Source organism: Mizuhopecten yessoensis, unplaced genomic scaffold, assembly GCF_002113885.1.
Source record: "Mizuhopecten yessoensis strain PY_sf001 unplaced genomic scaffold, ASM211388v2 scaffold11133, whole genome shotgun sequence".
Lineage (NCBI taxonomy): Eukaryota > Metazoa > Mollusca > Bivalvia > Pectinida > Pectinidae > Mizuhopecten > Mizuhopecten yessoensis.
Window position 1 is genome coordinate 1,020,743 of NW_018408896.1, and position 14,504 is coordinate 1,035,246.

At 38.9% G+C, this 14,504-nt stretch overlaps 2 protein-coding genes across 3 annotated transcripts in view; both read right to left on the reverse strand.

Moving 5' to 3' along the window:
- Window positions 1–14,273, reverse strand: part of LOC110466436 (poly [ADP-ribose] polymerase 14-like) — a 55,674-nt gene extending 41,401 nt beyond the window's left edge. For both annotated transcript variants that reach the window (XM_021522923.1, XM_021522922.1), the window contains exons 1-5: window positions 14,106–14,273; window positions 6,458–8,326; window positions 4,852–4,877; window positions 1,899–2,067; window positions 954–1,184 (exon numbers count right to left, since the gene is read on the reverse strand). In XM_021522923.1, coding sequence (XP_021378598.1) covers window positions 954–1,184; window positions 1,899–2,067; window positions 4,852–4,877; window positions 6,458–8,318 — 2,287 coding nt within the window. In that variant the 5' untranslated portion in view covers window positions 8,319–8,326; window positions 14,106–14,273. The remainder of the gene's footprint in view (window positions 1–953; window positions 1,185–1,898; window positions 2,068–4,851; window positions 4,878–6,457; window positions 8,327–14,105) is intronic.
- Window positions 8,753–13,581, reverse strand: LOC110466437 (uncharacterized protein K02A2.6-like). Its single transcript, XM_021522924.1, has one exon. The coding sequence runs from the start codon at window positions 13,349–13,351 to the stop codon at window positions 9,236–9,238; it is 4,116 nt and encodes a 1,371-aa protein (XP_021378599.1). The 5' UTR covers window positions 13,352–13,581; the 3' UTR covers window positions 8,753–9,235.
- Window positions 14,274–14,504: the final 231 nt, after the last annotated feature.

A 14,504-nucleotide genomic window follows, 5' to 3' on the forward strand; every position in this document is an offset into this window, starting at 1 on the left:
AAATGTAATTCCAGAACACAGGGCAGACAGACAGGGGTACCAGGTAAATGTAATTCCAGAACACAGGGCAGACAGACAGGGGTACCAGGTAAATGTAATTCCAGAACACAGGGCAGACAGACAGGGGTACCAGGTAAATGTAATTCCAGAACACAGGGCAGACAGACAGGGGTACCAGGTAAATGTAATTCCAGAACACAGGGCAGACAGACAGGGGTACCAGGTAAATGTAATTCCAGAACACAGGGCAGACAGACAGGGGTACCAGGTAAATGTAATTCCAGAACACAGGGCAGACAGACAGGGGTACCAGGTAAATGTAATTCCAGAACACAGGGCAGACAGACAGGGGTACCAGGTAAATGTAATTCCAGAACACAGGGCAGACAGACAGGGGTACCAGGTAAATGTAATTCCAGAACACAGGGCAGACAGACAGGGGTACCAGGTAAATGTAATTCCAGAACACAGGGCAGACAGACAGGGGTACCAGGTAAATGTAATTCCAGAACACAGGGCAGACAGACAGGGGTACCAGGTAAATGTAATTCCAGAACTCAGGGTATACCCACTGACTTTTTTTTTAGATAAGGTTAAATGAAACATAAAATAATATATAATTCATTAATTTAAATACTTTTCTATTTATTAACATCTGTTTCCATGGTCACTGTTAAAGTCATTTATGTGTTATAAATAAAATAAATATGTGTCATTAAAAACTGGTACAACTAATAACCCTTGTGCTTAAGATAATTAGTAGACTATTGTTTTAATATTCTAAGACAATCTTTAAAGAAACAGCAATTGTTAAAAAATGTATTTGACAAATTGTATCTGACAATGGTACTTACACCTGAGACATGAATATTAATTTAACAATTTATATCGATTATCAAATTTCAAACATATTTCCAAAATCATCACATATTTAATATAAGTCTTAAGTTTACCAGCATTGTCCTTGAACTGAACCCTATAGCAGCCATCATCGGTCATCTTGATCCTTCTGACCTTGACCCAACCAAACTTGTCCTGTTGGAAATGTTTCTTCATTTCGTGTTCGGAGGGCATGTGTTGTTCAGAGCTGACAACTACAGTGACTGGAGCCGGTACCACACACACTCGGACACTGGCACCTTCTAGCTTCTTCTGATGACATTTATTTTTGAATTCTTGAAAATCTGAAAAGAAAAATGACTTGTTGGATAATAAAGTACGATACTGTATACTGGGAAAGTTTTGCTACAGTTTATTTGTTGCTTTTTTCGCCCTCCCCAATAGGGGTGAATTTAGCATGACAGCAAATATTAGGTCACAGTTTACCCTATATAGTAATCACATGTGAAGACAAAAAATAAAATGCAAGCCTAAAACTACGTATGGTTATAATGATGCTTCCAAGGTTTCATAAATATTAGTCAAGAAGGTAAGTAGGAGTATTTTGGACAAAATTCATAAATGGAAAATCAGAAAAGGGGTATAAGTCCTATTTAAATGGCCGAAATCCAAAATAAACGGCAAGTGTAAAACAATGAAGAGTATTTATGATGTGAGTATAGGAACACTTTGGACAAAATTTATACAATATTAGAGAAGGGACATGACTCTACAAAAATCATTGAAATACAAATTAATTTGTAAGGAAACAACCAACTGAGGTGCAGATTATTTTTCCCAAGTTTCATAAAAAATTGTTGAGAAGTTTAGCCGCATGGCATTGTACAAACTTTATTCAAACAAAAAAGGACACTGATTCCAACTTCATCAAGGGGGGTAAAGGTGGGGCTACATCATTAATATTAATGAAATGATGAAATACTTATTTGTTTATTTATTTTATTTGTAAGATATATAGATGACTTTGACTTACTAAAGTGATTGTAACAGACACTTACTAGCAGGACTCCCCAGAAGAGTAGCCACAGCCATAGTCTTGTCACTTGTATATAAGACAGATGACTTGTCCACATCACAGCCAGATTTGTTTTCCAGATACAGCCATAGTGTGTCTAACCCAGTGTTGGCGTTTAGCCCCTTCACACACACGTACGATTTCTCTGGTTTCTGAGATAAATATAATAAGATATATATTGTTTCGACCACCAAACTGTTTCAGTGAGTTTAATCAATATTATCACACACTCCTTAACTTGAAATGTTTGTTGGTACTTTTCTTCATGAAGCTATTTAGATTGTTTTGTGGTACCAACTTTCCTGGATACCCCATATAAAACAAACAGTTATATGAAAATTATTTATTTAACAACAATTGTGAAACAAGTTATTTCAACTTATATTAATCACTCTTGTTAGCCCAGATGTTAGCGTAGGGGGGGGTCTTCATGTTGGAGGAAACCCGAGTACCCGGAGGAAACCCATGTGGTCGGGTGGGTGACCTAACTTCTTCACATCCAATAGGGGAATCGAACCTTGGCCGCCTTGGTGAAAGGCAAGTGCCCTATCCACTGCACCACCCGACCAGAAACAGGTATCAAGTATATCAATTAAATTTGTTGTATTTATTTTCCTTCTACATAGCAACAATGTAAACCACAAAATGCATACACCGTGAACATTCAATTCTTTACAGTACATGTGTTTGTCTGTGATATAGGGCTTTACAGGTCAATCTTCATATGGAAATGCTGGCTTCAGTGATAGGAAATATCTGGGCCGTATCAATGCATTTACATGTACCATAATTATCTATTCTTCTTCTAGTATATACACTATATATATAAAAAGGATACCTAGAGGCATTGTATAGTATATGATACGCAGGTTATAATTCTATTGGTCGTTCCAGATCCTACCCAAAATCAACTCAAAACCCAAAGTAAGAATTCAGGCCTTTAGCTTACAATGACTCTGTAAATTCTTATTTGTGATGGCGATGAAAAATATGAAGTGAAATAGTTCTAACCAATATCTATTGTTGACAAACAATTGTGATAAATGACATAAAATGAGATAAACAATGTGACACGATCATTTGTTATATTAAAAATACCATCAATTGTTTGTTGATTAGAGTTTAATTGTTTTAAAAATGTAACAAGAGGTCCATTGGACCTGTATCGCTCACCTGGTTTTATATTTAAGTCATTACAACTGAATGCATTAGTACATCTCAAATCTAGACAACATCTATGTTCTAACCCAACTGGGACCACAATATCTGACTTTCAACTAATCAGGGGCCTCCATTGAGTTGCCATGTTAACAGATTTTGAAATAAGTAATATGTCATATTACAGGGTGTAATTAGACAATACTTTAATTTTCATTCAACTATAAGCTTTTATAAACCTAGAAACCAATTTTTAACAATTTATAAAAACTACACCATACAAAATGATAATCTAGCTGTACCATTTCTTAGGACCGCAGGGGCCAAATCAACCTCATTCAATTAAGAAATGTTTGCAGGCAATTAGGGGATATTAGTGTCTTAAAGCAAAATATAAGATAATTTTCCTCTTTGGGGCCCGGTCTTCCTAGCCCCAGGGGTCGAACCAGTCTCATTTATTTAGGAAATGATTGCCCTCCCCCAATGAAGTTTCAGAGCAAATTTAGTTGAAATCTTTTCGGCATTTAGGAGGAGATGCGTTTTAAAGCAAATATAGCAAAGGTCCCCTTCAGGGCCCCGCCCCCCTGGCCTCAGGGGTCGAACCAACCTCATATATTTAAGAAATGATTTCCCTTCCCTAGTGATGCTTCAGACTTAATTTGGTTGAAATCCTCTCTGGCGTTCAGCAGGAGATGCGTTTTAAAGCAAATTTAGCTAAGTTCCTCTTCAAGGCCCCGCCCCCCTGGCCTTAGGGGTCGAACCAACCTCATTTATTTAAGAAATGATTACCCTCCCTTAGTGATGCTTCAGACTGAATTTGGTTGAAATTCTCTCTGGTGTTTAGGAGGAGATGCGTTTTAAAGCAAATTTAGCTAAATTCCCCTTCAGGGCCCTGCCCTCCTGGCATCAAAGGTCGAACCAACCCCATTTATTTAAGAAATGATTGCCCTCCCCTATTGATGCTTCAGACTAAATTTGGTTGAAATCCTCTTTGGCGTTTAGGAGGAGATAGGTTTTAAAGAAAAAGTTGACGACAGACGACGACGACGATGGACGGCGGACACTGCGCCATGGCATAAGCTCACTTGCCCTTCGGGCAGGTGATCTAATAATAAAACTACTTTATCATACAATCGTTTTTATATCACAACTGCCCTCAGTCTGATATCAGCCCTTTGTCCCTCAGACTGATATCAGCCCTTTGTCCCTCAGACTAATAAGAGATATAAAACAAAAGTAGTCATATATCATAACCTTCAATTATCACATTTTTATCGCTGATTGTACATGTGATAAAAGTACTGACTGTGTGATCATATTATTGATTCAGCTGATAAACTTCTTTCCCTTGTAACTGCAATCCAGACTGAAAACTAGTTATTGGACTCAGTCCTTTATATCAGGATCTGTAGTAGTGTCAGATGTAAACAACCATGCTGTGTGGTCCCTGGACATCAATGGTTATGACATAAGCTATTGTAATATCATACCTTTTATCATCCATAACAGCAGTAAGGGAATGATTTCACAATACATGTACAGGAATTACTACAGTCGTCAGTTACAATTCAGAGATTAGTTATATGACAACAGATAATGAAAATGCTTAATATGGGAGACAATATTTTACCTTCGGTTTTAATATTTTACCTTTAGTTTTGATATTTTACCTTTGGTTTTGATATTTTACCATTTTACCTTTGGTTTTGATATTTTACCTTTGGTTTTGATATTTTACCTATGGTTTTGATATTTTACCTTTGGTTTTGATATTTTACCTTTGGTGTTTGCTGTTCCTTTTTCTCTATAAAAGAAAGAAAATCTGTGAATACATTATATACAGGCAGTGTCGGACAGTTTAACAGACTAAAACATTCTTATTTATCAAACATCATTTCGTTTCAGATGTTCGATTTCGCATTGTCAATATCCCAAAAAGCCCTGGAGGGACACACTTGTTAACTACATACAAAGACATTTGCTACTAATTTAACCAGGGTTTCTTTTTTTACCTTCAGTTCTTTTTGTAAGACATTATACTTATAATGTCCTCTGCTTTTTCATGTTTTCTACTAGAGAAAGTACTTCATGTCAGATATAAAGCTCCTCAAAAGCACCTGCACCCATTAGGATCACGTTACAGCTTGCTCTAGGAAACTCTTTTGTCTCAAAGTAGTTTTTATTGTTTCTGTGATCTTGATTTCCAAAAATCTATTTGTGTTACAGGTCTAGGAGTTAATGGTGTCCATATCCATAGTGACGCAGTACTAGACACATGTATATGTACTGTCTTAGTTCTGTATGTAACTGGAAAGGGAGTAGTGTGTATCAGCTGGGGATCAAAACCACCACCCCCAGCTTCCCAGTCTGCCACTCTACCAATTTAGCTAAAGGGAAATTCCCACTAGGGCGACCCTAATCCTATGTACAATTAGAATCTGCCACCCAGCTACTCCCCCCTTTTTAAATTTGTTCACCCTTGAATACCTCAACAACCTAGGTTCTAACTTCCTGTCACCACAGGGAGGGCCATGGACACCATTTTTAAGAGGAAAGAGAGTAGTGTGCTTCCAGTGGGGATCAAACCTGTGACCCCTGGCAGCTGAATTCCCATTCTGATTAAGATATAGGGAAATTCCTTCTGGCACAAAGCTAGAAGGCATCCGTAATCCCATGTACAATTAAAATCTGCCAAATATAGATAGAGGTACAGTTTGTAAGTCCCCTTTAAATATCAGGTTTTTAGTGCTATGGGAAGAAAGTGCTGTCATATGGCCAATTTTTATCCATACAAGAACATACATTTTGCTCATGCAGACACAATTTTAAGTGACCTCATATATTGATTCCATTTAAATAAGAGAAATATCTCATAGGGTTTTCTTCCAGGTTTTACAGACCTGTTTTAATATGGAAATGAATACACAAGCACATGCTCTAATTACAAAACCCAGGTCACTAAAGTAACTATTCCCTTATACAGAATATAGAAAAAATCAGTGTGTAGTTTCAAATTTCCAAGACCATTCAGTACTTGGTGACACAATGGTTCCTTCGTGATACTGTTGTAACAGGAAGGAGTAGTGTGCATTGACTAGGGATCAAACCTGCGACCCCCAGCTTCCCAATCTGCCATTTTACTGATCCAGCTGAAGGGAATTTCCTTTTAGCACAAAGCTAGAAGGCAACAGTGATCCTATGAACAATTAAATCTGCCTCAATGTGATATATTTTTCTGAAATCTAAATATGTCAATGTGACACAGAATTTAGTCTGAAAGTGTTTGATTTTTATTATTTATTAAATTATGAATATTTTTTAAGATTTTAAAATATACTAAGGACTGATCTGTTTTGGGTGGCGTCTGGTCAGGGCTAGGAGTACCTTTGGATGCTGGTTTTGTCTTTCTTGGTTGTTTAGCACTGGGTTCCTCTTTTACTTTGTGAACGTTTGGTTTTTGGGGACCAGCAGGATTAGTGTTTTGAGGGTGGGAATCCTGAGGATTCTGTCCATCTCTCCAGTGACCATGAGGGTAATACTCTTGGCCCACTGTGTGTGGTTGGTACATTCCTGGCTGACCATACATGCCATGGTACTGAGGGTCATGTGGGGGTATATTTCCCAACTGTCCAGGAAATACTTGACAGTCAGGCCAATTCTCTCTTCCCATTAGTTGCCATGGATATTGTGGTTGTTCCTGCTGATGATACTGTTGACCTTGAAATTGGTATGGCTGTGATGGATGACCTAGATACTGATTGTTTGGTTGACCCTGTAATTGTTCCCCCTGTACAGGTTGATGATAAAATTCTTCCTGTTTTGCTTGACCTTGATATGGTCCAGCATGAACAGGTTGACTTCGGACTGGTTCTTCAGGATGAATTTGTTGATCATGAGGAGGAGACTCTGCATGCATAAACTGACCTTGAAATGGTCCCTGGTCCCTGGTCAGTTGGATGCCTTCAAGCCCAACATTTGTATTCCCTTGCTGTTGTATCTGTTGAGACAACCCTTCTGTCAGTGATGTAAAACTAGATATGCTGGGTTCTTCACCCTTTTGCTCACCAACTCCCATCGATGGTTCAGGCTGTTCTACCAGTTGTGAACCTGGTTGGAGAGTAGGATGGGACAGAGACTGATCTATGCCTGGCACAATACTACTAATATTTGAAGCTGTTGAATCACTCATGATATTAGTTCTTATCAAATTCCCCACCATGTCTGATCCCAGACCCCCAGAAGCATCAGAGCTTACACTGATGTGGCTGTCACTGAACTCTGTCCTCTGTGAGGGTGTTAGCTGGTTTAGCTGGTCAACTAATTTCTCCGGGTGAGGTTGAGAAGTAGAGACTGTTTTAGGTTTAGGCTTTTCAAACTGATGTAATATGTCTTTGAAAGATTTTCTATTCTCATGTAAAACTCCAGAAGAACTTTTATCAGTAGAAGTCTGCGAGTCTACATGGGGCTTCTTTGGTATGGCTCTTTCTTCAGATCTGGATTGGTCCTGAATCAAACTGCCATCAACAATAAACTTAAATGGTTCAGATTGAAGTTTAAACTGTTTAGGATGAACTTCTGGTGGTTTTCTTTGTGACCTTCCAGTCTCCTCAGTTTTGACATCAGTTCTACCCTCTATATCATACACAGTCTGGTCTTTACTGCTGTCCTTTTTAGCATCAGAAGTAGACTTTGCCACAACAGGCACAGTCTCCGACTCTCTGTTGTCATCCAGTTGTGTTACAGTTTGAAGTTCTAAGTCCTGGGTTTCTGTAGAAGCAAGTTCATTGATGTTTCCGTCACTTTTATTGCCAACATCTAGAGTCTGGTTATCAATCTTAAGGATGACATCAGTGCTACCGACATGTGGGCCGTCTTCTAGTGATGATATCCTGGTGCTGTCTCCTTCTTGTCTCTGTATGTGTCCAGTACCAGATAGTGGTGGTATAACATATATGTCTCCTGTGGGATAAAGATTTTCCTTTTCCTCAATCAGACTTTCTCCGTGAACCTCTCTCCAATCTCCTATATTTTCCTGAAAATCATGAATATTCCCTCGTATAGCAGAACTCCATCCAGAAAGAAATGTGTCCTGTTGCTCGTCAGAGCCAGCCTGCTGTGTTGCCTGCCTTTTTGCTATCTGAGACATAATTGACATCGACCTTCCCTCTGTATTTCCACCCGGCTTGGATTCCTTCTGTTGTGAAGGAGAAGCATCCCCCTGGTCATTGTCTGAATTAGATTCCATCGTAGAACCTGAAAGAGAAAATCAGTACCTGAATTAAATTTATAAAATGTAATGCTAAAATAAATGAATAAACTTAATATGTGTAATACAATACAAATGCACAGCCCTACGGCAGTTAGTCGTAGAAGTTCAAAGCTAAGAAACAGGAGGGGGACTGGGGTCGGGGTTGGATAGCAACAGTATACTAATCTGTATTAAAAGGAAGGAAATACTAGAGAAAAGAACATGTGCATTAATTTGCATGGGATTGAACCAGTGAAATCCAACTTTCAAATCTGATACTTTAGCACTGAGGTAAAGGGTCATATCTGACGCTCTGGCACAATTTTTCACAAGCTGAAGCTATTAAGGTGACTTTGACATTACAATTAATGCACATCCTTGAAATAGCAAAAATCTCATTTCAACTTATTTGTTTTAAATGATCATACAACATGTAGGATTGTCCTCGGATTCAACCGTTCGTATTGAACACAACTAACAACTTAGTAATGGCCGCTTCACATGTCGTTTATTCACTAGTGCGCATGCTCAATACATATAAGTGATATTACGTCACAGATCAATATGCACAGGGGCTTGATGTAATATTATAACAATAATAAAACACTACAATTCCTCCTTTTCTTGAATTAAAACTTATTTACCAAATATCAAAATATTCTGATTTTTTTTCTTTCCAAGCTAATGTGTTTGTGTTAATATCAACTTATCATAAAGTCTTATAGTCAAAGAGTCTTTATATTCCAGTCTATATAAAATTATAAATGTTCAACTAACTTCAAACTCAAAATCTCTATTGGAGATCAATTGGAATTGCGGTAACTGGTTTTTTTTTTTCCAACCGAAAATAAAGTCTTTAAGTTAGGATAGTTAAAAACTACTAACTTATGTATGGTAAACATACATATATCAAGTCACTTAAGCGTAACCTCATAGTCTTTGAATTTGTGAGGCATTGTCTTGACGCGAACTGGGCGCGGAGAGGCTAGTACACTACTAGTTGGCATACTCGCATTTTCTGTAACCGTTTCACGATCATTACACTCATCGGTTTTGCATGGAATTGATTCCTCATCAATGTCAACAATCGGAGTATCACGGTTGATACTTGTGGGCTTGCTTAGCTCACTACGATTCTGTCCATCAGTTCTTTTCAAGAACTTTTTCACATGTGTAACGTTGCGTTTGTACTGTACTCCGTCTCGTTCAATTAGCACAGAATTTCCAGATTTAGCCTTGACTGTATATGGCTGTTCCTGATATTTCGGTGTCAGTTTATTTTGTCTCTCTTGTCTTAACAGTACATCATCTCCTGTTTTAAGGTCGTTTTCGCGCGCGTTTCTCTTTCCGTCTGCATATAATTTCCCTTTCATTTTGTTTTCATTATTTCGGTCACGAACTTCGATGTCATCTACTGAATGCTCCTCAATTCCTGGAATGCGCGTTCGAAGTTTGCGTTTGAACAAAAGTTCGGCGGGACTCACTCCAGTTACAGAGTGTGGAGTGGTACGATACATTAACAAGAATGAATCGAGTTCTGTTTTCCAGTCTTTTCTTTCCAGTTGAGCGATTCGGACACTTTTGAGTAGGGAGCGATTCTGTCGCTCCACCTCACCGTTAGCTTGAGGCCAAAGGGGGGTAACTCTCCGATGTTCAATACCTCGTTCTGCAAGGTAATCTTTGAACAGTTCGCTCACAAACTGAGGACCGTTGTCTGTCGTAATACTAATCGGAAACCCGTGTGTGAGAAACATTTTCCCCAGACTACGCACTATTTTGTCCGTTGTTGTAGATTTCATCGTGTCAACTTCAAAGTACCTACTGTAGTAATCAACAACTACAAAAATATAGTCACCGGATGGAAGTGACATCAGATCAGCTGATACATGCTGCCAAGGACCTGAGGGTAGTTCCGTAGTTTTCATCGGTTCCGGAGCCTGTGTTGATCCTAGTAGCTGGCAGGAATAACAAGTTTTACAAAATTGTTCAGAGTCCTTATCTATTCCAAACCACCACACTTTTGTACGAATCCGTCGTTTCATACTCACGATTCCTGGATGTCCTTCGTGTGCGAGTTTCAAAACTGTTTCGCGCAGCGTTTCGGGAATTACTATTCGCGTTCCTCTCAGTACCAACATTCCTATGATACATAGTTCATCTTTCACTGCCAAATACCTTTTGTTTGTAAGTTCATGCCACCTTTGTGTTTTAATGCACTTTCTAACATTACAAAGTTCCTCATCGACAGCGGACTCCTCTTCTATTTGTCGTGTCGATAGGGCGTTCGGTGTCGCGTTTTGGGCAACAAATCTGACGTACGTTTCGGCATCGGTTGGCTGCGTACTAGAGTTATTCCCCTTGCTCTCGATGAGCCGCGATAGGCTGTCAGCAATGTTCTGCTTGCCTGGGATATACTTGACAGTAAATCGGTATGTCTGTAGTCTTAGTACCCAACGGTGTATCCTTGCGCTCGATTTACCGTTTGACGTTGTCGAGTATATGCACTCCAATGGTTTGTGATCGGTAAGTAGTGTGAATTCAGCTCCGTATAAGTACATGTGTAGACGTTCACATGCCCACACAATCCCTAACGCCTCTTTCTCGGTTTGAGAATAGCGTTTCTCAACGTCGGTTAAACTTCTACTTATGTAACAAATCACACGCATTTCACCTTTCAACTCTTGGACGAGAACTCCTCCCAATCCCACTGGACTGGCATCAGTTATGAGAAAAGTTGGTGCTTTGTTGTCGAAATATCCGAGCGTTTCGGTATTTCCAAGTCGAGATTTTAACTCTTGAAACCCGGTTTCTTGGTTGTCTCCCCATACAAACGGTGTGTCTTTCCTGGTCAATTGACGTAGGGGTTCAGCAACAGTAGCCAAATCAGGAATAAACCTGCTGCTGTAGTTCACAAGACCTAAGAAACTCCTTATCTCGGTCGCAGATTCTGGACGTCGTGCCTCCTTGACAGCACGCACTTTCTCATCCTCCGGACCTATACCTCTCGCCGACAACAAATGTCCCATGAACACTAACTCTGACATTCGAAAAACGCACTTGTCTTTGTTGAGAGTCATACCGGTTTCTTGGATTCTCTGAAGTACTTGTTCAAGTCGCTGGTCATGTTCCTTCACCGACTTACCATGAACAATGATATCGTCGAACAAATTTCGCGCTCCGTCGCATCCCTCTAGAGTTTGCTGTATGACCCGTTGATACATTTCGGGTGCACATGATACTCCGAACATAAGTCTCTTGTAACGATAGAGTCCTTTGTGCGTAACAAATGTTGTGATTGATCGAGATTTCTCAGACAGTTCAATCTGATGAAAAGCCCATTTTATGTCTAATTTGCTAAACACAGTACTCTGGTTTAGATCATAGAGGACTTCCTCAACAGTTGGTATTGGGTGACGTTCTCGAATTATGGCCTCATTAGCCCGTCTCATATCCACACAAAGTCTAATGTCTGACTGACCTTTGGGAACGACGACCACCGGGGATACCCAAGGCGTTGGACCTCCTGTTTTCTCAATGATGTCGAGTTTCTCTAACTCATCCAACTTGTTCTCCACTTTATCTCTCAGATTGAAGGGAATTCTCCTTACTGGTTGGGCTACAGGCTTTACCATCTCATCAATAGGGATGTCTAATTGGAAATCTTTTAATTTCCCGATACCTTCAAAACAAGGTTTAAATTGTTTAAAAATATCCTGTTCTGTACCAAGACCCTGTGTGTCTTTCACAACACTGACATGTTCACTAACACTGGGTCCTATTTTTAGAACACCAAGCTGTAAGGCAGTTTTCTTCCCTAGTAAAGCTGGACCTTTCCCTTTGATGACGTCAACATCCGCCGACACAGAATTATCTCCTACAGTTAAGCATGTGTGAAATGTTCCTATCACTTCTATGGGCTCACTACATCCATATGGGTACAAATGTTTGTCAACTTTCTTAGAGTCACATTCAACCTTGTTGGTTTTTAGATTGTCCCACAGTTCTTTATCAATTACATTACATGTGGCCCCAGAGTCAATAATCATGGGAATGTTCGATACCCCACCGATATTTACATTAACTGTAGTGTCTTCATATTTTGACAAGAACGAGAAAGCATATTCATCATTGTTTGTTTCGTCACTCACCATTTGGACTTTTTGTTTTCCTCCAAACTTTTTATCTGACCTTGTCCATTGTTTGTGTGACGATCCACCTTGTCTGTGTGATGTATCCTTCGTCTTACAACGTCTCGCGTAATGCCCTGTTTCATGACACTTGTAACATTCCTGAGATTGTGCCGGACAGTCTTTCTGAAGATGTGTTTGTTTACCACACCGGTAGCATTGTTTACCGGAACCGGAAGTTGGTGTATAATTACCGCCCCGACGCTTGTCATCAAATCTGGTATCACCTCGACGCTTGGATTGGTGTACTCGATTTACCACCTCACCACGTGTTCCGTCGACTGCTTCAATTTTATTTGCTTGTGTCTCGCTCGTTTCCATAGCTCGCGCGGTAGCTTGTAGTTGTTTTAGGGTCAAATCTTTCCCCTTTTCTAGAAGTTTCCTTCTCAAATGGTGTGAGAGACACTTCTCGATCACTTGATCTCTGATCTGTTCATCGTTGTTTGTAAATTCGCAGTACTCTACCCTCTGTCGTAAACGTGTAATAAACTGATCTATCGTTTCTCCCGATTGTTGAGTCATGTTTCTAAATAAATGTCTCTCGAATGGGACGTTCACTTGTGGGCTGAAATATTCTTCAAGCACTCGAATCGCAACAGAATAAACAGTTTCATCTCCGGTAGGTTCTGGCACCGTAAGTGTGTAGAAAATGTCCTGCATAGGTATTCCACCACAATGTAGAAGAAGAGCTTTCTTTTGACCATTATTTGTCACTCCTTTTCCTTCAACAAAAAGTTCGAAGGCTCTGCGCCATTTTTTCCATCTTGGGCCAATATTTGTTTGGTCACCGTGACAGTCAAATGCAGCAATTCCACCTAAATCTGTCGTTATAGATGTCGCCATTTTCAACTACGATCTTTCTAGATCACGTTAGACACTAACGATGTCAAACTCCTCGTCGCCAATTGTAGGATTGTCCTCGGATTCAACCGTTCGTATTGAACACAACTAACAACTTAGTAATGGCCGCTTCACATGTCGTTTATTCACTAGTGCGCATGCTCAATACATATAAGTGATATTACGTCACAGATCAATATGCACAGGGGCTTGATGTAATATTATAACAATAATAAAACACTACACAACAGTTCAAGGTTATCGCTGCTTTTGCGTTTGCAGACATAATCATAGTTAGAACTGTAACCTGCTGAAGAATTTAATGAAGTTACAAGAATTTTAGAAAAAACTTCCCAGATAAGGAATGTCTCTAAAATTCAACTGAAAACGAAAGTAGATCATTTACAAGTTATTATGATAAAATTAAAAGTTGTATACTGTTTTTAAATACATGCAACAGGGCCTTAAGTATATGAACAATAAGAAAACGTTATCGAAAAGCTCCAAAAAAGGGAAAATTTAGTTCAGTATCGTACTGAAAATTATAATGAACAGAGTCAAAAACGAAAGTAAAAAACTTTAAATTGACTAAATAATTGCTGTTCTGTTAGCTTATTTTTTTTTATTATAGTGGGCAATCAAAGTATCGTTTTTGAATATATATCCGCTGATTTAACAACTGTCAGCCATGGTGTGTAATTGAACAACTTACAGTATATTGGATACATTTGTGACAATATTTCGTTTGAATACTTACCTGTAAATTCAGTGGCTTCTTTCACCGTTTACGTATGTACTAAACACTAAGATGAATAAAACATCTGCCTTACTTTACGATTGAAAGTAATTGAACTATACTCCCGGTATCACAATCGCATTTATGGGAATTCGGTTTATCCATAACTTCGACAAAAGAGGTGATCTACTTTCGTTTTATACTTATCTGTGATTGGCTGCACGGGATAACGTCACTTCTTATACGAACATTTCATGAACATTTCATTATGAATTGATTTATTCTGTTTTCAGCACAAATAATTAAACCGGATTCTAAAAATATACCTTAATGAACAAAATAAATATTTAAAATTATAAAATACAAAATAGCAAACAAAAGAAATAAAATAGGTTTTAATCTATTAATCTCCGGAATAAA